General features: G+C 40.9%; 2 protein-coding genes across 4 annotated transcripts in view; both read right to left on the bottom strand.

Moving 5' to 3' along the window:
• Positions 1-9,598, bottom strand: part of kansl2 (KAT8 regulatory NSL complex subunit 2) — a 34,554-nt gene extending 24,956 nt beyond the window's left edge. Inside the window, exons 1-3 of one of the 2 annotated variants that reach the window (XM_014135965.2) lie at positions 9,512-9,598; positions 8,186-8,444; positions 7,799-7,971 (exon numbers count right to left, since the gene is read on the bottom strand). In XM_014135965.2, coding sequence (XP_013991440.1) covers positions 7,799-7,971; positions 8,186-8,436 — 424 coding nt within the window. In that variant the 5' untranslated portion in view covers positions 8,437-8,444; positions 9,512-9,598. The remainder of the gene's footprint in view (positions 1-7,798; positions 7,972-8,185; positions 8,445-9,511) is intronic. The other variant, XM_014135966.3, reaches the window with a different exon arrangement.
• Positions 9,599-10,506: 908 nt separating this feature from the next.
• On the bottom strand, positions 10,507-20,744 carry LOC106567087 (cyclin-T1). Of its 2 annotated transcripts, none has more exons than XM_014135970.3 (9): positions 20,513-20,744; positions 19,477-19,558; positions 19,233-19,361; positions 16,344-16,404; positions 15,560-15,622; positions 15,316-15,361; positions 14,886-15,049; positions 14,710-14,780; positions 10,507-14,583 (listed from the first exon to the last, which is right to left on the bottom strand). In XM_014135970.3, the coding sequence occupies exons 1-9, from the start codon at positions 20,683-20,685 to the stop codon at positions 13,273-13,275; spliced, it is 2,100 nt and encodes a 699-aa protein (XP_013991445.1). In that variant the 5' UTR covers positions 20,686-20,744; the 3' UTR covers positions 10,507-13,272. The 2 variants fall into 2 exon arrangements, with proteins under 2 accessions (XP_013991445.1, XP_082816231.1); XM_082960105.1 differs by having other exon boundaries at positions 15,316-15,371; positions 15,561-15,622; positions 20,513-20,743.
• Positions 20,745-22,233: the final 1,489 nt, after the last annotated feature.

The raw sequence follows: 22,233 nt of genomic DNA, 5'->3' as shown, positions 1-22,233 counted from the left end.
AAAATGCCCTAATGATTTATGCTATACATGTTTGAACGAACGTAAATATATTTTTTCCCCTCGTTCATGACGAGAAGTCCGGCTGGCTTAGATCATGTGCTAACAAGACGGAGATTTTTGGACATAAATGATGAGCTTTTTTGAACAAAACTACATTCGTTATGGACCTGTGATACCTGGAAGTGACATCTGATGAAGAGAATCAAAGGTAATGGATTATTTACATAGTATTTTCGATTTTAGATCTCCCCAACATGACGTCTAGTCTGTATCGCAACGCGTATTTTTCTGGGCGCAGTGCTCAGATTATTGCAAAGTGTGATTTCCCAGTAAGGTTATTTTTAAATCTGGCAAGTTGATTGCGTTCAAGAGATGTAAATCTATAATTCTTTAAATGACAATATAATATTTTACCAATGTTTTCTAATTTTAATTATTTAATTTGTGGTGCTGACTTGACTGCCGGTTATTGGAGGGAAACGATTTCCTCAACATCAATGCCATAGTAAAACGCTGTTTTTGGATATAAATATGAACTTGATAGAACTAAAAATGCATGCATTGTCTAACATAATGTCCTAGGAGTGTCATCTGATGGAGATTGTAAAAGGTTAGTGCATCATTTTAGCTTGTTTTATGGTTTTGGTGACGCCTGTCTTTGAATTGACAAAACATTACACACAACTCTTGTAAATGTACTGTCCTAACATACTCTAAATTTATGCTTTCGCCGTAAAACCTTTTTGAAATCGTAAAACGTGGTTAGATTAAGGAGATGTTTATCTTTCAAAGGGTGTAAAATAGTTGTATGTTTGAAAAATTTGAATTTTGACATTTATTTGGATTCAAATTTGCCGCTCTTGAAATGCACCTGCTGTTGATGGAGTGCACCACGGGTGGCACGCTAGCGTCCCACCTGGCCCATAGAGGTTAACAAGAAATTTGTAGAGTGGTTGAAAAACGACTTTTAATGCCTCCTACACAAGTTTCTGTATACACAAAAGTATTTGGACATCGCTTCAAATTAGTGGATTGGGCTATTTCAGCCACACTAGTCGCTGACAGGTGTGTTTAAAAAAAATTATATATCTATATATTTTTTTAACTCACACAGCCATGCAATCTCTATAGACAGACAGTGACAATAGAATGGCCTTACTGAAGAGCACAGTGACTTTTTACGTAGAACCATCATAAGATGGCACCTTCTCAACAAGTCATTTCATCAAATTTCAACACTGCTTGAGCTGCCCCGGTCAAATGTAAGTGCTGTTATTGTGAAGTGGAAACATCTAGGAGTAACAACGGCTCAGTCGCAAAGTGGTAGGCCACAAGCTCACAGAACGGAGCCGCCAAATGCTGAACTGTGCTCGGTTGCAACACTCACTACAGAGTTCCAAACTGCCTCCGGAAGCAAAGCTAGCACAAGAACTGTTCGTTGTGAGCTTCATGAAATGGCCGAGCAGCTGCACACAGGCCTAAGATCGCCATGCGCAGACAAGCGTCAGCTGGAGTGCTGTAAAGCTCACTGCCAGTGGACTCTGGAGCAATGGAAACATGTTCTCTGGATGTCACCATCTGGCAGTCCGACAAACTAATCTGGGTTTGGCGGATGCCAGGGGAACGCAACCTACCCAAATGCATAGTGCCCACTGTAAAATTTGGTGGAAGAGGAATAATGGGCTGGGCTGTTTTTCATGGTTCGAGCTAGCCCCTCGAGTCCCAGTGAAGGGAAATCATGAACACTACAGCATACAAAGACCGTCTAGACAGTTGTGCTTCAGACTGTTGCAACAGTTTGGGGAAGGCCCTTTCCTGTTTCAGCATGACAATGCCCCCATGTACAAAGCAATATCCATACAGAAATGGTTTGTCAAGATCAGTGTGGAAGAACTTGAATGACCTGCAAAGAGACCTGACCTCAACCCCATTGAACTAGGGCTGGGCGATATGGCCTAAAAAATTTTTTTAAATCCTCCCTCAAAATAATGGGTGATTCACAATATACAGCTAAATAAGCATTGTACAATTTAAAAAAAGTCAAATACACTGCATTTCAAACAGACTAAAAGCCCTGAATTATTGCAGTTATACCGAGGTGAAATATAAGCCTTCCACAGTCATAAGACCCACTAATAAACAATTTGATTAAATTAACTTGCTTTTTTGTAATAATCACCAATCTGTCTTTCAAGTCTATGAAAATGCCCTTGTTAGAAATTTAACTAGAACCATGAATGCACATTCACTAATAATGACTCAAATTAACATAGGTCATGTCACCAACATGTGGGAATGTTGATAAGCCAGTTCATCTTTACATTTCAAGTTTAGGCAACTTGGATCCATTTGCTAGTTAACAAGGTTGAACTGTTATGAACACAACCTTCTGCCGCCAACTGTTTGAAAAGCATGTTACCATGTCATTCTGAACAAAGTGGACAAGTTGCCAATTCCTTATATAAAATAAAAGTTGGGTTTAATGCTTATTGCACATTTACAAAACAGACAGCTAATAGTAGTCTTTGGCTAAAATGCTGCTAACCTAACAATTCCACGCACGACAAACAGTACTCATTTTCCAGAATCAATGTTCATTGATACTGTCGTTTAAGTAAAATCGTTGGAAGATCAAACCTCCGAGCTGACATGGTAAAAATCTGTCGTTCTGCCCCTGAACAAGGCAGTTAACCCACTGTTCCTAGGCCGTCATTGAAAATATGAATTCTTAACCTCTTTGGGCTGGGGGGGGAGTATTTTCACATTTGGATGAAAAGCGTGCCCAGAGTAAACTGCCTGCTACTCAGGCCCAGAAGCTAAGATATCTACTAATAATATGCATTTGGATAGAAAACACTGAAGTTTCTAAAACTATTTGCATGATGTCTGAGTACAACAGAACTCAAGGCAGGCAAAAACCTGAGAAAAATCCAGCCAGGAAGTGGGAAATCTGAGGTTTTCCAAGTGATTGCCTATCCAATATACAGTCTAAATTTGGTCAGATTGCACTTCCCACGGCTTCCACTAGATGTCAACAGCCTTTAGAACGTTGTTTCAGGCTTCTATTGTGAAAGGGGAGCGAGTAAGACCAGTCACAGTACGAGCCTCAGCTGAAAGCCTTTAGTTTAGTCACGCACGCGGCCGTGAGCATGAGCTCAGTTCCCTTTCATTTCTAAAGTCAAAGGAATTGTCCGGTTGGAATATTATTGAAGATTTATGATAAAAACATCCTAAAGATTAATTCTATACATCATTTGACATGTTTCTACAAACTAATGGAACTTTGACTTTGTCTGGACTTAGTGCACACGCCTTGTGCATTTGGAATAGTGAACTAACCGCGAACAAAAAGGAGGTATTTGGACATAAAGATTAACTTTATCGAACAAAACATTTATTGTGGAACTGGGATTCTTGGGAGTGCATTCTGATGAAGATCAAAGGTAAGTGAATATTTATAACACTATTTCTGACTTTTGTTGACTCCACAACATGGTGGGTATCTGTATGACTTGTTTTGGTGGCTGAGCGCTGTACTCAGATTATTGCATAGTGTGCTTTCACTTTTTTTTCTTTCTTTTCTTTTAAAAAAATCTGACAGCGATTGCATTAAGGAGAAGTTTATGCATAGGATTATAGATAACACTTGTATCTTTCAACGTTTGAGTATTTCTGTAAATTGACGTGGCTCTCTGCAAAAATCACTGGATGTTTTGTAGGCAAAACATTACTGAACATAGCGCACCAATGTAAACAGATGTTTGGATATAAATATGAACTTTATCGAACAAAACATACATGTATTGTCTAACATGAAGTCCTATGAGTGCCATCTGATGAAGATCAAAGGTTAGTGATTCATTCTCTATTTCTGCTTTTTGTGACTCCTCTTTTGCTGGAAAATGGCTGTATGTTTTGTGACTAGGCGCTGACCTAACAAAAATATGGTATGCTGTTGCCGTAACGCCTTTTTGAAATCAGACACTGGCTGGATTAACAAGAAGTTTCTTTAAAATGGTGTATAATACTTGTATGTTTGAGGAATTTGAATTATGAGATTTGTTGTTTTGAATTTGGCGTCCTGCAATTTCACTGGCTGTTGTCGAGGTGGGACGCTAGCGTCCCACATATCCCAGAGAGGTTAACTGACTTGCTTAGTTAAATAAAATAAAAAGGGAGTCTTCTCTGCACACAATGAGGTGTTGAGACAAATTGTATCAGTTGAAAAGTTAACTACTCTATTAGAGTAAAATAATGTCTCAATGTGTGTCCATATTACCAATTATTTTGAACCAAACCTCAAATATCGAGTTGAAACCGTTTGCCAGAGGAAACGTGATCTATCAACTTCATTGGCGCGAGAGGCAGGGGCTTGGTGTGTGTAAACCATAGAGGAAGAGTAAACTCTGGCCAAAATAAGGCCAATGTGTTTCTATGGGCTTATTTTGGACCCAAGCTTGTTGCCCACCTTCAGGACGACACCCAGCCTCGCTACTGTCTATAGCCTCGCTACTGTTATTATTCACTGTCTTTTTATTTCCTTACTAAACAATTGTTCACCTAATACCTATTTTTTTACTTAAATTGCACTGTTGGTTAGGGCCTGTCAGTAAGCATTTCACTGTAAGGTCTACACCTGTTGTATTCGGCGCACGTGACAAATAAAATTTGATTTGAGACGTACATCTCGTCATCATGTACAGATCTCTGGTGTAAATGGGGAGGTACACAGGAGCGAAGACCAAAAATAACACATTAGAACATGCGGACATAAACACTCAAACAACCTCAATTCTTCCAGGCATGTAATATTACCCAAAACCAAATTAATTCCATATAGTCGCCCAGCCCTACATCCAACACCTTCGGGATGAACTGGAACGCCAACTGCAAACCAGGCCTAATTCCCCAATATCAGCGCCTGTCCTCACTAATGCTTGTGGCTGAATGGAAGCAAGTCCCTGCACTAGATGTTGGAACATTGCTGGAAAGCAGCAGGGGGGGGGGGTTACATTACAGCCATATCCTAAAGTGGATTCATTTCTTTTTTTTAAGTAATCTACAACCACCCCATAATGACAAAGCGATTAAAGGTTTTGTAAATCTATTGAAAACAAAAATACCATATTTACATAAGCATTCAGAACCTTCGCTATGAGCTCAGGTGCATCCTGTTTCCATTGATCATTCTTGAGATGTTTCTACAACTTGGAGTTCACCTGTGGTAAATTCAATAGATCGGACATGATCTGGAAAGGCACACCTGTTTATATAAGGTCCCACAGTTCTCTGGTCTGATGAAACCAAGATAGAACTCTTTGGCTTGAATGCCTAGTGTCAGGTCTGGAGGAAACATGGCACCATCCCTAAAAGTTAAGCGTGGTGGTGGCAGCATAATGCTTTTGGGATTTTTTGCAGCAGCAGGGACTGGGAGACTAGTCAGGATTGAGGGAAAGATGAACAGAGCAAAGTACAGAGAGATCCTTGAAGTCCTGAGCGCTCGAGCAGGTTCTCAGACTGGCCAAAGGTTCACCTTCCAACAGGACAACGACCCTAAGCACACAGCCAAGACAACACAGGAGTGGCTTCGGGACAAGTCTCAATGTCTTTGAGTGGCCCAGCCAGAGCCTGGACTTGAACGCCATCGAACATCTCTGGGGAGACCTTAAAATATCTATGCAGCAACACTCCCCATCGAACCTGACAGAGCTTGAGAGGATTTGCAGAGAAGAATGTGAGACTTCCCAAATACAGGTGTGCCAAGCTTGCAGCATCATACCTAAGAAGACGAGGCTACAGTCGCTGCCAAAGGTGCTTCAACAAAGTACTGAATAAAAGGTCTGAATAGTTATGCACATGGGATCTTTCCTTTAACAAATTTGCAATCATTTCTAGAAACCTGTTTTAGCTGTGTCATTATGGGGTATTGTTTGTAGATGGATTAAATTGTCCCCCCCCCCTCAATTTTAGAATAAGGCAGCAAGGCTGGACAAAGTTGAATTACTGTTTAACAAATGCCGCCTCACTTTCCTCCATAACACGAAAAAAAACTGCAGTTATTTTGCCAATATATGCAGCTCTTTGTTTATTATGCGCTGTCCACTCTCCCAAGTTGATGCCCAAGAGATCAAACAGCCTTAGATCATGGTCAAGCCTCGGATTGGACAGTGAAACGCACACACTTGCACCTGCAGGCGATGTGCAGATGTTCTCTCTCATGCGGTCATTGCTGAAGCCAGCACAAAATCCTACTATTTTTGCATCCAGGTTAAACGTGGGAGTCCCTCATTATAAACAGTCAGTTAAATGTATGGTTATTGCATCATTTCAGATCTATGAGACTAAACAATGTAATTTAACCAACTGACTGGCCAGCAATCAGGGAATTCATCAGCAAAGACATTGTGCAAGCTGATAGTATTTTGGACAACCAAATTTAAGTCAAACTTATTGATGAAATCAAAGTGTGTCAGCTGTATGGTGATTTGTGATTCATAACTTACATTTCACCGGTACTACCAGTAGTTGTAGGCCAACCAATAACGCAACGACAAAATGCGTTTAAGTGATGATGCGCCGCCGAGAACAGCTAACATGTCAAGCTAAGTACATCGCCAGTGCACGCACACTTCGTGCAGAACAGCAGGTGGGGGCTTTGTGGTAGCCAGACGAGACAATTGAAGGTGGTGAGCAAAGTTACTGGGCTCAAAATTAGTCACGCTTGCTCTATATAGATTGATGCTTCTAGTTGGGCATGTTATAACCTATTGTCATCAACAACAAAAAAATTATACTCCATGGCTGGATTTATGCATTTTGTCCCCCAATGCTACCTTAATTTTGGCAGACCTAACTTGATTGACCCTCTTGCTACAAGGCCTGGTCTATGAGAGGCCTAATCATTTGTATGAATATTTTGTTAATGCCTAGGCTATAGACGCATTCAGGTAATGAAGTCATTATGCATCAACATTTTAAATTTGATTACATATATTTATTGTCAATCATTCTCAAATGTGTTAGGCTTTACAATTAAGTACATTAATGAACTGATAATACATTCATACCCGTTTTCGAAAATAATTTTTTAATATGATAGGCTGTATAATAGAATGCAATTTATGTGAATAATGTTTAATGTTAATTTGTGTATTAATAATAATAATCTGAAAATCGGTCTGAAATGGAATATTTCTCCTATTGTTTATGTCCATATAGCCTAGGACAATGTGGTTCCTTCCAAGTACTGTTATTCCTTATTCACTTAATGTAAAAAAGTTGCACTTGCTCACCTCACTTTTCTGTGAGGGAAAATCCGTTAAACAGCGAATCAATTGTCTGGCCTAATGTAAAAACATGGAAAAGGTCAAGGGGGTCTGAATATTTTCCAAAATGCACTGGATGTTTTGGCTTGAAAAACATGCTGAAATAATGGATTTGTAAAGGAGGCGTTTGTTCCTTCCAACTGAATTGACTATTCCCTTTGTTAATATAGAGAAAACCAACAGACCATGGGAAGATGTTAATGTTGGCCCTGTTAGGATCTGAGCCGCTACCACAAGCGGTCAGACTTGATTTGGGCCCTTTTAGCAATAGTGTGTAGTAAAGGGAGAGTGAAATTAGACCATGAATATTCAAAGTCACACACATGTAAGAAATTAGGATTCAAATGGGAAATAATTATTGTGCAGAATGGTTAAGAACTCAAGTTCACTCTAGGAAAAATATGGTTATTCTAAAACATGTTGCCATTGCATATGGCTTTAGAGGAAAAAGAAGATTCAGAAATATTACTCACCTAGGATGCGGGTGGCTTCACTGCGGCCACTGTCCAGGCCATGCGTCTCAGGGCGGTTGTAGCCACTGAGCTGAGATAGGAGGGCTTCAGGGGAGGGTCCGGATGAGGCCTTTCTTAGCTGGGCCTGGAGAGCCATGGCATTCCTTCTAGCGTGTTCCGCACAGAAGGTCACCCTGAATGTAGACACAAGAATCACACGCAAGATAAGAACTAAAGTCAGAGAATTCAAGATTGTGCAGATATTTCTGAAGAACTGACTTACTGAAAGTAAAAGACTCAGTATTCATTGATACACTAAGGGATTTCCCAGATTCAAGCCCACATATATCAAAACGCGGGTTTTGAGAGTTCGATCAAATGCATTTATATCCAAGTTGCTTCATTCACCCTTCTTTCTTTTCCACCTTCGGGGCTGCGTTCAGGCAGCGCTTGCCATTCTTGTTGGAGACGTAGCTACACTGTCTGTAAGGGGCGTTCTTGTCCTCCAGGACGTGTTTGATGCAGAACTCCAGGCCCTCCAGGCGCGGCTGGGAGCAGGGTCGCTGGGTGAAGGAGCAGGCCTGGGGCTCCTGGGTACGGGCGGTCTGGGCCACACGGCCTCTGCTCGATGGCAACACGTGGATCCTTATCCTGTTCATCACTGGTCCTGGAAGGGAAATACATGTTCCGGTGAGTACCAGGGGCTGAATTAGCAACCCTACAGTTACAAATTGACATAGCTACTTAGGTGAGACCAGGCGAACATTGACATTAGTCATTTAAGCAGACTTATCCAGAGCGACTTTTTTTATGCCGTCTCCCGTGAGAATCGAACCCACAACCCTGGCGTTGCAAGCACCATGCTCTACCAACTGAGCCCAACGGGATACCAGAATATGTAGTAGCAAGAACACAGGGGCAGTTACAATAGAATTGTGATACTACAATACAACAAACATGGGACAGGATCAAATCAAATGAAAACGTTCATTGTGTCCGTTGACGGACCGGACCCATGTCACATAAAGTTAATCTGTAATTCAAGCCTTACTCAATTCTCTTTCGTCAAGCATTGCCACAACCTCAGCAATCAATCGTTATACTAAAACATGTGCATCAGCATACCAGTGACAAACAAAATAACCAGAAATAAAAATATGAAAAAGTCGAGTACAGGGCACTACTCATGACATCTGTCCAGCCAATATGCCACATGGTTTCAGAGCTGAAATTTGCACATACTGCCGATTGATAAAAATGCCTAGTTACAAAAAAAAGTTTAATACAATAAATTACGCATAACAGTAGACACGGACCTTTTAATTGCAAAAATGTTTATAACAAATGTTAGTTAATTGCTACGTTATCTACCAAGCCATTTGTTGTAGCTAGCTGCCAAACAAATATGTTCAGGATAAAACAAACTGTACTCCACCATCTGTGCCAAACACTTGTGCTGTGACGATCCTGCATAAAACCCAATCACGCGCCACATGGAACAGGTCCGCCTCCTTTTAGCTCAACGACAGCAAATTGTAGCTTTTGTGTTAGCTTGTTAGCCAGTTAGCTTTAGCAGCCATGTTTGTTCAGCGTTCCTTAGTCTCTGTAGCAACATATACTGGTTTATTCACTGTCGTTGATGTACAGATGCACTCTGATGTAATCAAAATATGTTACTAATCCAAAAAGGACTTTCATATAACATCATGGTTAATATAACGGCGAGGAGCTTACCGTGTCCTTACCTAGGCAGTTCTCGAAGCACAATGGCACTGCGTCGTTTTTCCCGCACTCTCCTATCAATGTCTTGAGAAGATGGACCCACCCCATTTGAGCTTTGATTGGTCCAGACTAGTGGGTGGGAAATACACGATAGGTTGAAAGACCTGACTCTCAAATTACAAAACCCACATCTGAGCAAGTAGATATTCAATGTAGCTTGCGACTTCAGTATATTATTATTTCTGTAAACAAAGATTGTTGCATGATCATAAAATACAAAATAAAAATGAAAGGGATATTTTTTCTTAAACATTTATTGACATGGGATTATATCAACCACATTTAAAAAATGAACTTTGTTGACAACAAAATAACGCATACCTTTAGTTATTTTAAACAATATATATCCCAAAAATGTCAATTACAAACCTGAGTTGTGGTACAACTAAAACATTAAGACGTGACAATGTGTACAGACAGATACAACTTTTGAGCAGTTAATGAAGTACAAAGGAGTAGCTATGTGATTTTGCATTTGGTTGCATGAGTGTCTTCCATCTATTTTCATAATTTCAGCTTAATTTTGTGGTCGTTCTTGTTTAAACAAGCACTCGCACAAGATATATTGCATACAGTCATCCATGTATCAGTTCAAGTCCAATCATTCTTAGCTTAATTTAGTACTAATGAATGTCTTATTATATAATATAAAACAGAATAGAAGCATACTGTTCCTAGTAATACAAGTGATAATTTCCTCAGTTTTTAAGAAATAAGCTATGTTTGTTAGACAATCCTGATGGGATAACGTTTCAGTGCATTTTGAAGCATATCCATGTTTCTCTTCATATATCATCATAAAGGCTTACCTGAGTGACAAAAATCAATGGTTGGACTCAAGTACTGTAGAAACTTGGCAGACTTAGGCCATTTTATGTAGCCTTGGAAACAGCAGAAATGTATTTCCATCATGGGTCAGTTAAAGTAATAGAAAACAGCCCCCAGAATAATGACAACTCTTTCCTTTATATACAAAAACAAACAGCAGGAACACCGCATGATCAAATCAGTATGCTACAGCTGTGTTACATGATCTCCAACAAATGAATCTGTCCATTGGCAGCTTATTGGACCAAGAGAGTTCTGATAAAAATGTCTGAAACATGTCAGAGCTAAGTTATAGCCCACTTCATTTCCACTATCACAATCTTAAAGATGATTCCCAACACATGATTAAATGAGAGAGAATACCAGTTTATGACCAATAAACATGACAAACAGCATAACTGGACATAAAGGGAACGATTATTATTATCTTAATTGAACAAGTCCTTTACACAGAAATGAAATCCTGACAAGGATGGTTGACAGTGGTACGAGAGATTTTTTTAAAATGTTAAACCCTCTAGTCTCTCAGTTAAGCATGTGTAATCACCACGAACAAACCAGAAAAAAACTGCTGTATTATCTAAATATAGACAAAAGAATACACCCCTTACTAAAATTGCCCAAAACGGGAATTTCAATTTCATTCAAATAAGTGAAGACTTCAGTTACTGTTAAAACAGTAAAAGTAACACTTAATTCTGTTCAAAACACTAAAAAATACAATCAGTCCATTATCAAAATGATTGACACTGCTGTGGTTTGTATATGAATATGCAGATACACTACATGGCCAAAAGTATGTGGACACCCGCTAGTCGAACACCTCATTCCAAAATCATGGGCATTAATATGGAGTTGGTCCACCCTTTCCTGTTATGACAGCCTCCACTCTTCTGGGAAGGCTTTCCACTAGATGCTAGAACATTGTTGCGGGGACATGCTTCCATTCAGCCACAAGAGCATTAGTGAGGTCGAGCACTGTTGGGCGATTAGGCCTGGCTCCCGCTCGGCCTTCCAATTCATCCCAAAGGTGTTCGATGGGAGTTGAAGTCAGGGCTCTGTGCAGGCCAGTCAAGTTCTTCCACACCGATCTCGAAAACCATTTCTGTATGGACCTCGCTTTGTACACGGTGGCATTGTCATGCTGAAACAGGTAAGGACCTTCCCAAATCTGTTGCCACAAAGTTTGATGCACAGAACAGTCTAGAATGCCATTGTATGCTGTAGCGTTAAAATTTCCCAGACCATTATTGCTCCTCCAACAACATTTACAGTTGACACTATGCATCCAGGCAGGTAGCGTTCTTCTGGTATCTGCCAAACCCAGATTTGTCTGTTGGTCTGCCAGATGGTGAAGCGTGATTCATCACTCCAGAGAATGCGTTTCCACTGCTCCAGAGTCCAATGATGGCGAGCTTCACACCACTCCAGCCGACGCTTGGCATTGCGCATGGTGATCTTAGGCTTATGTGCGGCTGATTGGCCATGGAAACCCATTTCATGAAGCTCCCAACGAACACTTGTGTAAACGTTGCTTCCAGAGGCAGTTTGGAACGCGGTAGTAAGAGTCGCAACCGAGGACAGACAATTTTACACGCTACAGCACTCGACGGTCCAGTTTTGTTAGTTTGTGTGTCATACCACTTCACAGCTGAGCAGTTCTTGCTCCTAGATGTTTCTATTTCACAATAACATCACTTACGGTTGACTGGGGCAGCTCTAGCAGGGCAGAAATTTTACAAACTGACATTTTGGAAAGGTGGCAGCCTATTACAGCTCCACGTTGAAAGTCACTGTACGGCCCAGTCTACTGCTTATGTTTGTATATGGAGATTGCATGGCTGTGTGCTCGATTTTATACACCCGTCAGCAACGGGTATGTCTGAAACAGCAAAATCCACTAATTTGAATGAGTGTCCACATACTTTTGGCCATGCAGTGCATGTACTGTAGTATAAACTCTGAATGTTAGTGTAAGCATTTGACTGTTAACATTTTACAACCATTTAAAACAATGACTGTAACACACAAATCTAGGAACTAAAATATAAGCCGTATCAATTTACAGGATTTTTAGCAACTTTTTTTCTTAACAAAATATTTGTCCACTTTCACCAATTTACATTATTAATATTAAACAATTGTTCACAAAATAATGCAGAGATTACAAAACAAAAGTATTGACAAAACAAGGACAAAAAAACCTCAGTGACTACAGTATTTTGAAAAACAAAATGTTGAAAACGATGGCTTTGAAGACATGCATTCTGAAATAGGCCTGTGTAAGGAGCACTCAACTATCCTTCAGTTCAACACAGCAGAAAGGGGCAGTTAGTATTTATAAAAATAAAAAAAATACCTTACTCAAAAGCATTCAATACTAATAATAAATAGTATATTTCAAAAACATTCTGAAAAAGACTAATTGTTAGCAAGACTTTAAAATGTAATAAGTGAAGCAAACAAGTTTGTTTCCTCTAATAGGCATTCAAACATGTAATGTTTGACTTTTTTTTTAAAACAGCTATGGCTCAAATATTATGCCCGCCATTCCATAAAATTTGATTTGAGTTCATATCATGATAAAGTATTTACATTGTGAATAAATAATTAATTTTGTTCGTTTCATTTTTTGCAAGCTTTTCTTTCACACCTCCTGTTATTGCCCCACAGATGTATGGAATATGATGTGACGAGGGAGACACTTCAGCACATACATCACTGAAAAGTATGTATTAGTACATTTCTTTGCTGTCAAGTTGAAAACCACAACATGATCCATACAAACACATAAAAGGGACAAAATTCACAGAGCAAATATCTTATGTAACATGGTTGGATGCATCTACAGGTACACTGTCAGTAATTCACCCCTTCATTAGGGATCATTTGGGTAGAGGGGGTAGCGGAGGTGGAGGTTCAGCAGGCAGAGGTGGTGGTCGAGATCCCCCTCTAGACCCGCCGCTGTATCTGTACTCCACGTATTGAGACCGGCAATCAAACATGGGAGGCTGGGCAGGCTGCACCCCCTGAGCACTCAGTAAAGAGTTCAGCATCTCAAACGTGTCCTGGTACTCATTCGACTGGCTACCAACACCTGCATTGTGTCCGTTAGTGTCCGGCTTGTCCCCCTTGGAGTGAGAGTAGTTTCCCTGGTGGAGGGAGGGGTGACCCAGGGAGGGGAGGATGTCAGTGGGGTGTGCCCCCAGGGAGTGTGCTCCAGAGGCAGCTAAAAGAGCAGGCAGCTGGTGAGCTGAGTTCCTGGAGGACTTAGAGACTTTGGACGAGTGGGAGCCCTGGGACTCCGTGGAATGTGTCCTCTTTCGAGACACAGAGGAAGAGGAGCTCATTCTAGACGAGTCACTGGGGGCTTTTTTGCTGCTGCTTCCTCCTACAGCTCCAGCAGCACTGGCTGAGTGTTTATGTGACGAGGACGAAGAGACAGAAGCACCGCTAAAAGATGACGATGAATGATGGTGGTGGTGGTGATGATGATGATGGTGGTTGGAACGTTCTCGGTGCTTTCCCTCCCTAGTCTTGCCCCCCTCCTCTCCCGAGCCTCCACTGCGTACTTTCTCAGGCACCCGAATTCTCACTTTGATGTCCTTTTCTCCTCCTGCTCCTCTGTTCCCTCCTCCACTGTGCCTCCCGCCTCCCCCAGACCCCAGAGGGAGACGCATCTTCAGGGAGCTGCGCTCGCCCCTCTCCTTTTCCAGGGGGATCTTGAGGATGATAGGCGAGGGGCTGCTGAGGTCAGAGGAGGCCGAGCTGGAATGGTGGGAGCTGGATTGTTGCTGGTCACGGTGGTGCTTCTCCTTCCTCTGCTGCTGGCCTATCAGAGCCTGGGCTGCTGTGGCATACTCCCTCTTCACGCTCGCCTCCATGTTCTCCAGCTTCCTCTTCTGAGCAGCCAGGACGTCAGCGTGCTTGGCCCGGTACTCGCTCAGTGATACTTTGGCCGGGGCGTGCAGCTCGGCGTGGCTGGGCTGGTCAGAACCACTGCCCAGGGTCGACTTGAGCTCCAGTAGTATGGGAGCCATGGAGGAGGAAGATGAAGAGAGAGGGTTGGAGAGGCTCATCAGGCCACCCAGCGTGGTCTCAGACGACGACATGGAGACCATGCTCATCATACCATCTGTCTGATCGCCGTCCTCTGGCACCTTGGACCTCCCTCCCTTCACTGTCTGACCTGCCGCCTGGGACAAGAAGTCACAGAGTTAGGCAATGAGGGAGCTACATTTATTTAAATCAGGAAAGACCCTTTTGCGAGGGTGACCTGAAAGAAATGGAGCTATGAAAATATATGTTAAACTATGACTTACTTTCCAGTTGCGAATGCGTTTTAATCGGCTTGGTGTCTTCTCCAAGATCTGCAGGAACTCGTGGGTGAGCTCTATGGGACACAAAGTATTACAAAGGGCGATGCAATTCAGTTCCCAAGAATACAATCTAACCAACAACTGCACAAACATGCATAATGAAATTCAATCAAACTTACCATCCAGCAGCTCGAGGGTGACAGTATTGTCCACATACTCCCACCAGTGCTTGCTGTCTGTGGAGACTGGGATCTCCCAGTTGGACCACTTGCAGGCCAGGTGGATGCAAACGCAGGCCACGATGGGCGGGCTGTGCTGCAGGCAGAATGTGGTCAGGTGTAGACTACACAGCAGGTTGGGTTCCAGATAAACCAGCAGAAGGAAAATCCATGGAAACAGGGAAAATACAAGAGGGGGAAGAGAAGAAACAGATTCAGTTTCAGAACATAATGAAAAGGACAACTGTGCACCTCTTAGATGAGTGGTAATTTCATTCAAATACAGGTCATAAGATCCTCTCCTGTTTTAGATCAGACAATGTTGCATTGCATTTTTATTGAATAATGTTATATCGAACTGAAATTAAAAGCGTGAAGTTGAACAGCATACCTGTTGGTAGCCATGAAGTATGACGTCTGGGCCAAATCCTTACTCGCTGGAACAACAACACGAGAAACAAGAAAATACAATTAAAACCTGCTATGTTCAAAATAAGGACATAAAAAACATGTGGTTAAAATATGCATAAATAATACCTTTAACTAGGCAAGAAGCATTTATGTAATTTGTAAAAGCACTACTAGGGGTTGGAAACTTCACCAGTAGCCTACACAGGGACATTGTTGATGCTTACCTCTGACTAGCTGGGTGCACTTGACAACATGAGTATGTGGGTGGTCAATGGTGATTTCAAAGGCTGTAATGAATAGGGCAGAGGGGAGACAGAAAAAAAGGTTCCATGAGAGACAATTTCAAAAGAACAATCTATAAATCCTCTTTCAATGAGAATTTGAGGCTGCTAATGCAAAATACACATTTTCACTCAATAGGTACTGAATTTATTGGATATTTCAGAACTCTCACTGAGCATTAAAATAAATAATTGCCCCAGAAAACCAATGTACTTGTTTTATGAAACTACAGTAAATACTGAATGAATGCACTGCTTTAGATCTTCAGACGACAGGCCCTGTATATGACAAATGTGAATGAGTGAGTAGAGAATAAAAAAAGTTTGGCATTTACATTTGAGCCATTCATTGAGACAAAAGGTCATAGGCAAGCAATCCAAATTCTAGCAATACTGTACTAAATTCACTTGCTCTCTAATGTGATTACAACAAAAACATCCTCCATCACCACAACCCGCACCAGAATTACTTGACTCAAATGAATGGCTTAAAACCACAAGGAAAATGTGAAAAGGTTCTGTAAAAGTGGGGAACCAAAAATGCAAGACAGTAGTGATAAATAGTGAGCATATAGAACTAGGTGAGGTGTGGACGTCCAATAGAATGAACTGCTACTCAAAACTCTGCTGTGGGCAAGAACAAATATGGTTAATAGTGTCGGCAAGCAGCACATCTCTAGTTTGGAGTGAAATCACAGACCCCATTCATTTTTCCATCCCAACTTACCCAGGGTCTGGAGTATAATGCTCTCAAGAATGACCAGGTCTTGGGCTTGTTGCAGGTAAGCCTGAGGTTGAGAGGACAGGCAGGAGACAGGCATTACTCACTAGGAGGCATTCTCTCTCACCCCTTACGTCTCACTCACCCTCTTGCTTTCCCTTTACGCAGTCTTACCTTCAAGGAGGTACAACTAAGCTTGGGCGGCATCCAGATTGTCATACCTTCAGACCGACCTTGTGCCATACCGGGATATTCTTTAATACCAGCAATGAACACAAACCCCCACTGAGCCTCTAAACCAAAGGTTACGAGGATGTTATCAAGGTAAATGCCAGCTTTTAGCCAATAAAAAAAAATATGAAAAGCCGATAACTAAAATTGTTGCCGGCCAAAAAGACGCAAGGTCCTCATAAGGGACTTCAGCTAAGTATTCCCTGACTGGGCAAAATTGGAAAAGATTGTGTAGATTATCCCCCTTTCCAGCATGCCCGCCAAGAGGTGATTCTTTCTCCAAAACAGAGTTCAGAGGGACTCAAGATCGCAACTTTGTGAGGACAAAGTAACGAGGCTGATGCGCATCGCAAACTGCTCCAAAGAGTTGGACAGCTTTGACTTCCCAACAGCAGCGGCTCACTTTGAGCAGGCCAAGGTCCGCCGCAAACGCATGTAAATTGGAGGCAAATTGTGTTCGTCAGGCCCGGTCTTTGCAGTTCTGCTGCCGCCCTAAGCAAGATCAACATATGCCGCCCATGTCATGATTTGGAATGGATTGATAGACTAACGTAATGATGTCTATCATGCACAATTGGTGCATTCCAGTTGAGTTTATTCAGTAGCACTTGGAAACGAAATATCGTTGCCAACTATTCACATCAGAGAGTTACAATGTTGCAATCACTAGACAGCCAACTGCCTATAGTAAGAGTAGGGATGTAAAATTCTGCTAACTTTATCAAAATTCCCTGGTTTCCCCAAATTCCTGGTTGTAAATTTATGAATTTCCTGCTTATTCCCTCGTAATACCAGGAATCTTCTAACCATGATTTTTGGAAAACCAGGGAATTTGGGTAAAGTTACAGGAATTGCAACCCAAAGTAAGAGACAGAGTTGTTATCAATAAGCCACGTATGTCACACATGACACGAGTCACAACCCCACAATAGTTCAAATGACAATAAACACAACATTTCTCAACATCATCCAATAGAACTGTAAAAAGAGTGAGATATCATTTGAGATTTGGAAACAAGTGCTTTCATAAACCCATGGCGCGGGCTCGTGTCACAGGAGTATTGTAAAATAAGCTTGAACCAGCCTTAATGAAATTTGTGTATTTGATTGTCCAACATCAGTTTTATAATTTCTTCATTTTGTGGCCACCAAGAGGGGTCTATTTCTACTGCTGTGGTGCTGAATTGCAGCGAGAATGGGGAGTGGGGCAGCCCTGGTGTTCGTAGACACCCATGTTTTGTTATTCATTAGACCTAATTAAAATGTTCATGGCTAGGCTAAATTAAATTAGAGGCCCAGATTGTAATTGAAAAGACCTGTGTTTTGTTATTTATTAATTCAAATATTCATACAAACAGCCTATTGGACAGGTCGTTTCCAAATTATATTATATTTTGAAGTGGTATTGTATTACTGTGTAAGTGAGTTGTTCTTCTAGGTTAAATGTTTTTATTTTTTTATTTATTATATTGAGTTACGATTTATAGCAGGGATGAAGACAACGGGCAATGGACATCATTCTACTTTATTACAACATTACAGGATAATCTCTATTCTGTTAAGATGAATTATAATAATCTAATCTAAATGTGATTTTGAACACCGTGGCTGGACACCTTAATGCGTTACGCACCAAATGCATATGGACATAGGGTCAATATATCAAATGTCTTTGCCAGACATGTTGTCTGGCGCCATATTTTCCTACCAGAAACCCTGGTAAAATCCCAGAGAGAACTAAATGCTAACGAGCACTTTGTGAACATTTTATACAGTCTCTGACCTAAACTATTTTCAGGACAGACGTCCCAGCTGGTGAAGTTATACAAGTAACTCAGAAAGGCTACTCAGTTTGCTGCACGCATAGAACAAATATAAGACAGCAAGGATCTTGATCCATGAGCGGATTCTCTGCTGTTACCAAGCAAAGCATGATTTTGGACGAAGCTAACCACTTAGCTAGATAGCTAACTAGTGACTAAATTAGCAAACCAAATGCAACTGCAGAGCATTTAGCATATTTTAGATAGTTAACCTAACATAGGGCTCTAGTCTCTTGTGTGCTTGTAAACAAACACCACGTAACTGGAGACTACAGGTAAGCTTCATATTGAAAAATGATTTGACAGGTGAAATGAAGAACACAATCTTCTTTATTTCCTAAAGTAATGCACAAGTTGACTGCAGGTACAGTACTTACTTCAAAAGTAGCTACAAATATAAAACTTCAAATAAATAGTATTGAAAAACCATCCCGTGGCTACTTCCAAATACCCTGGTATACGGTATACCGCCCAAGCCTAGGTACAACCGCCTCAAAACACCCACTGTCTGTGATAATACCAGTAGTGCAATATTTTTTTCATGAGAAAAATGAAAACATGAAGCAGACCCTTTAAAAACCTGCTACGTAAAATTGTGTGCTATAGCTTGTCAAATAAATAAATTAGACTCCAGATGACAACATATTTGTTTCCAACATTAGGGCTGTTTTCGTAAAGAAGTGAAATCCGCTTAGTGTTTTGTTTCCTTGCCACGATACAAACAAATATATTGATACTGGTATCGTCCCGGCCCTAACAAACATACCCAAATTAGTTTGTGGAGCACCATGTAAGTGCCAGAGAGAGTTCAAAGTGGAATGGCCAGACCATGGAGACTTACATCACTGCGGACGTCTGGTGAAGGGTCCTGAGGGTTGAGGCATGCATGGGTCACCTTGATAACATGCTCCAACTTGCGGGGCTGCTCCTCAACCTTTGCAGCCAGGAATAGTGTTGCTGGAGCTATGACCTAGGGGGGAAAATAGGACATTTTGATAGTGCTATGCATTTTACACGTTTCATTTCAAACTATATAAGATACAACATTTTGCAAAAGAGGATGTCAGTGCGTGCAAAGTACTTACATTTCTGTGGAACCTGGTGAACGACTGGATCATGTAGAATCGGTGCATATACACAATGGCAGTATTAATTGTTAGCTGGGACCTGATGCATAGCTACGGGTTAAGGGTTATAGCATAACAATATGACCTGATGTCTCCGTGAGATTGAACTCACTACTTTAAGGGTTAAATGACAAATAGTATGTTTGGTTGATGACAGCGTATTTTATGTAACAGTAGCTACGAACCTATTTTCAAAACTAGTTTTAGATGTAGCCGAGTGATCTAGTATTGCTGTAACTACTCCAAATGTTGGCAATGTGTGTGGTGGTACATAGTAGTATAACGTATCTCGCTGGCTAGAACTGCATTGTGGGTTAGATAGTTTGCTGTAGCTAACAAGGTAGCAAATAATGGCCACAAAGAAGCCAACCGTCTCAAATAAAATAGGTACTAAACTTTCTTAATCTCAGTTCACATGGACATTTTATCGAACAGCATTGGACACCCCACCAATACAATGTCTAATAGTTAGCTATGTAACGCACGCATTGTTTTTAAACTATTGTGTTGTTAGCCTATAGTTAACTAACTCATCGTTATATAGAGCAGATAAATAGATTGCTAGTTTTAACGTTACTCGCGTAGGCTCCCAAAACAGCGCATTAACAATTTTTGTCCAATAACGTTATCCTCTTAAAGTGTTTGATACACCAAAACCCCACGTATAATAGCTAAACAACTCTAACGTCCCTCTGCTCGGCTTTTGTTCTCTAACGTTAAAAGAAGCGTAGGCCTCGGCTGCAAAGGCCTACACTACGTTAGCTAGCCATGCTAATCACACGCAATGATGGCCGGGCCCTTGTTAGCGAGTCGAACGTCTGGGCCGCTAGTCAGTCCATACCAAGCAAATTAATAAATTGTGGTATCAACAATAACACCAACTATAAACACAATAGCCGATATTAGCTAGCAACTACCCATGCCGCCAAACCGGCTTCAACCTCTTAAAGGTAGCTAACCGCTAGCAGGCGCAAATCGTCCCGACAAAAGATACACATTGAGTCGTTGTCCCATGTCCTGTAGAAGGTTCGCAGCTTGTTGTCTGTAGGACAATTCTTTGTCTGGATCAAGCCCCGCACGGCGAGACGGGCTATTCTCGATCTGTTCTCGGGTGAAGTACCATTTGTTGTTGTTTATTGCAGAAGGAGAAGGGAAGGAAGCCGCCATTACTGAGAAGGACAATATTTTTAAAATTGTGGATCACAGGAAGTGACGTCAATTATGTGAACGGCAAGTGTCCCCAAAGCAAATATTTTGGTTCCTCTCTGTCCAAAGCAACATTTCTAAACATCTCGAATATGGTGTAAATGCAGACCGCAGTTCGGGGCGTTTCTTGATGTGGTTGTTCCCTATCAGCAAATGTTATGAGGTGTTATGGTGACTGTGGTATGAGACTGATGGTTTCTAACACAGATGATTTGTTTACATATCAGGTAAAAAAAAGTAAGTCAAGTGAATTAGCGTGGCTGGTTAGGAGACTGAGGTTAAGGTTAGGAAAAGAGTTAGGCTTAGCTAGAACGCTACAGTTGTCAACAATTGTTGTCCCCAACGCTAAAGAAACGGCCACGGACCAATGGCAAGCATCAATAGATGTAGTTATCAATGAAGATATCAATTACACCCTTCAACATCTCAGATGGAAACCATCTGTTGTCGAGGGGTGAGGAATTAATGATTACACATAATCAGTTACATGTAATCTGATAAAATAAAACTGTAATCAGTTAGGTTTTATTTTATTTCACCATTATTTAACCTGGTAAGCTAGTTGAGAACAAGTTGTCATTTACAACTGCGACCTGGCCAAGATAAAGCAAAGCAGTTTGACACATACAACAACACAGAGTTACACATGGAATAAACAAACATACAGTCAATAATACAGTAGAAAAAAAAGTATATATACAGTGTGTGCAAATGAGGTAAGATAAGGGAGGTAAAGCAATAAAATAGGCCATAGTAGCAAGGTAATTACGACATAGCAATTAAACACTGGAGTGATAGATGTGCAGAAGATGAATGTGCAAGTAGAGATACTGGGGTGCAAAAGAGCAAAATAAATAAATACAGTATGGGGATGAGTTAGTTGGATGGGCTATTTACAGATGAGCTATGTACAGGTGCAATGATCTGTGAGCTGATCTGTGAGGTTACCAACCAAACATTGTAAACATTGTAACATTGACCCACAACATTATTGGGTTTTTAAAACAATACAGCCATAGCAATTTATGTTCAAATACTTAATACTTAGATGTTGACTTATATCAATTACAAGTAATATAGACAGCATACATGGTTAATAATTGCCATTTACCTCTGCTAGATTTCATTTATCAATAAAAGCTCTATTCGTTATAATCAAGACATGGGTGGAATAAATGTTTATCTTGAACAAATATAAATGAAACAAGGTTTTCATCACTATTGATGTTTATTGCTTTGAACTGAACAAATTGGAAGGACAAATTTTACATACAGTATTTGATGGAAAAGATAAATGAGCCCCATTGAACACAAATTAAGGCCGGTCTACACACCACATGAGGGACAGAGTTTCACTGTGTGTGTTGCGAATGTATTTCTTGCACTTGATGCATGTGTACTGTGTCTTCCTGTCCTTCTTGGGTCCCCACACATCACAGCGCTTCTTGTTGCTACCGGTTGCAATCTAGAATGATGAAAACACTTAGTTCAGGAATTTTACTAACATCT

Source organism: Salmo salar, chromosome 13 (genome assembly GCF_965601325.2).
Source record: "Salmo salar chromosome 13, fSalSal1, whole genome shotgun sequence".
In the NCBI taxonomy this organism is placed as follows: domain Eukaryota; kingdom Metazoa; phylum Chordata; class Actinopteri; order Salmoniformes; family Salmonidae; genus Salmo; species Salmo salar.
The sequence above is the reverse complement of the archived record's forward strand: the minus strand, read 5'-3'. Positions and strand labels throughout refer to the sequence as shown.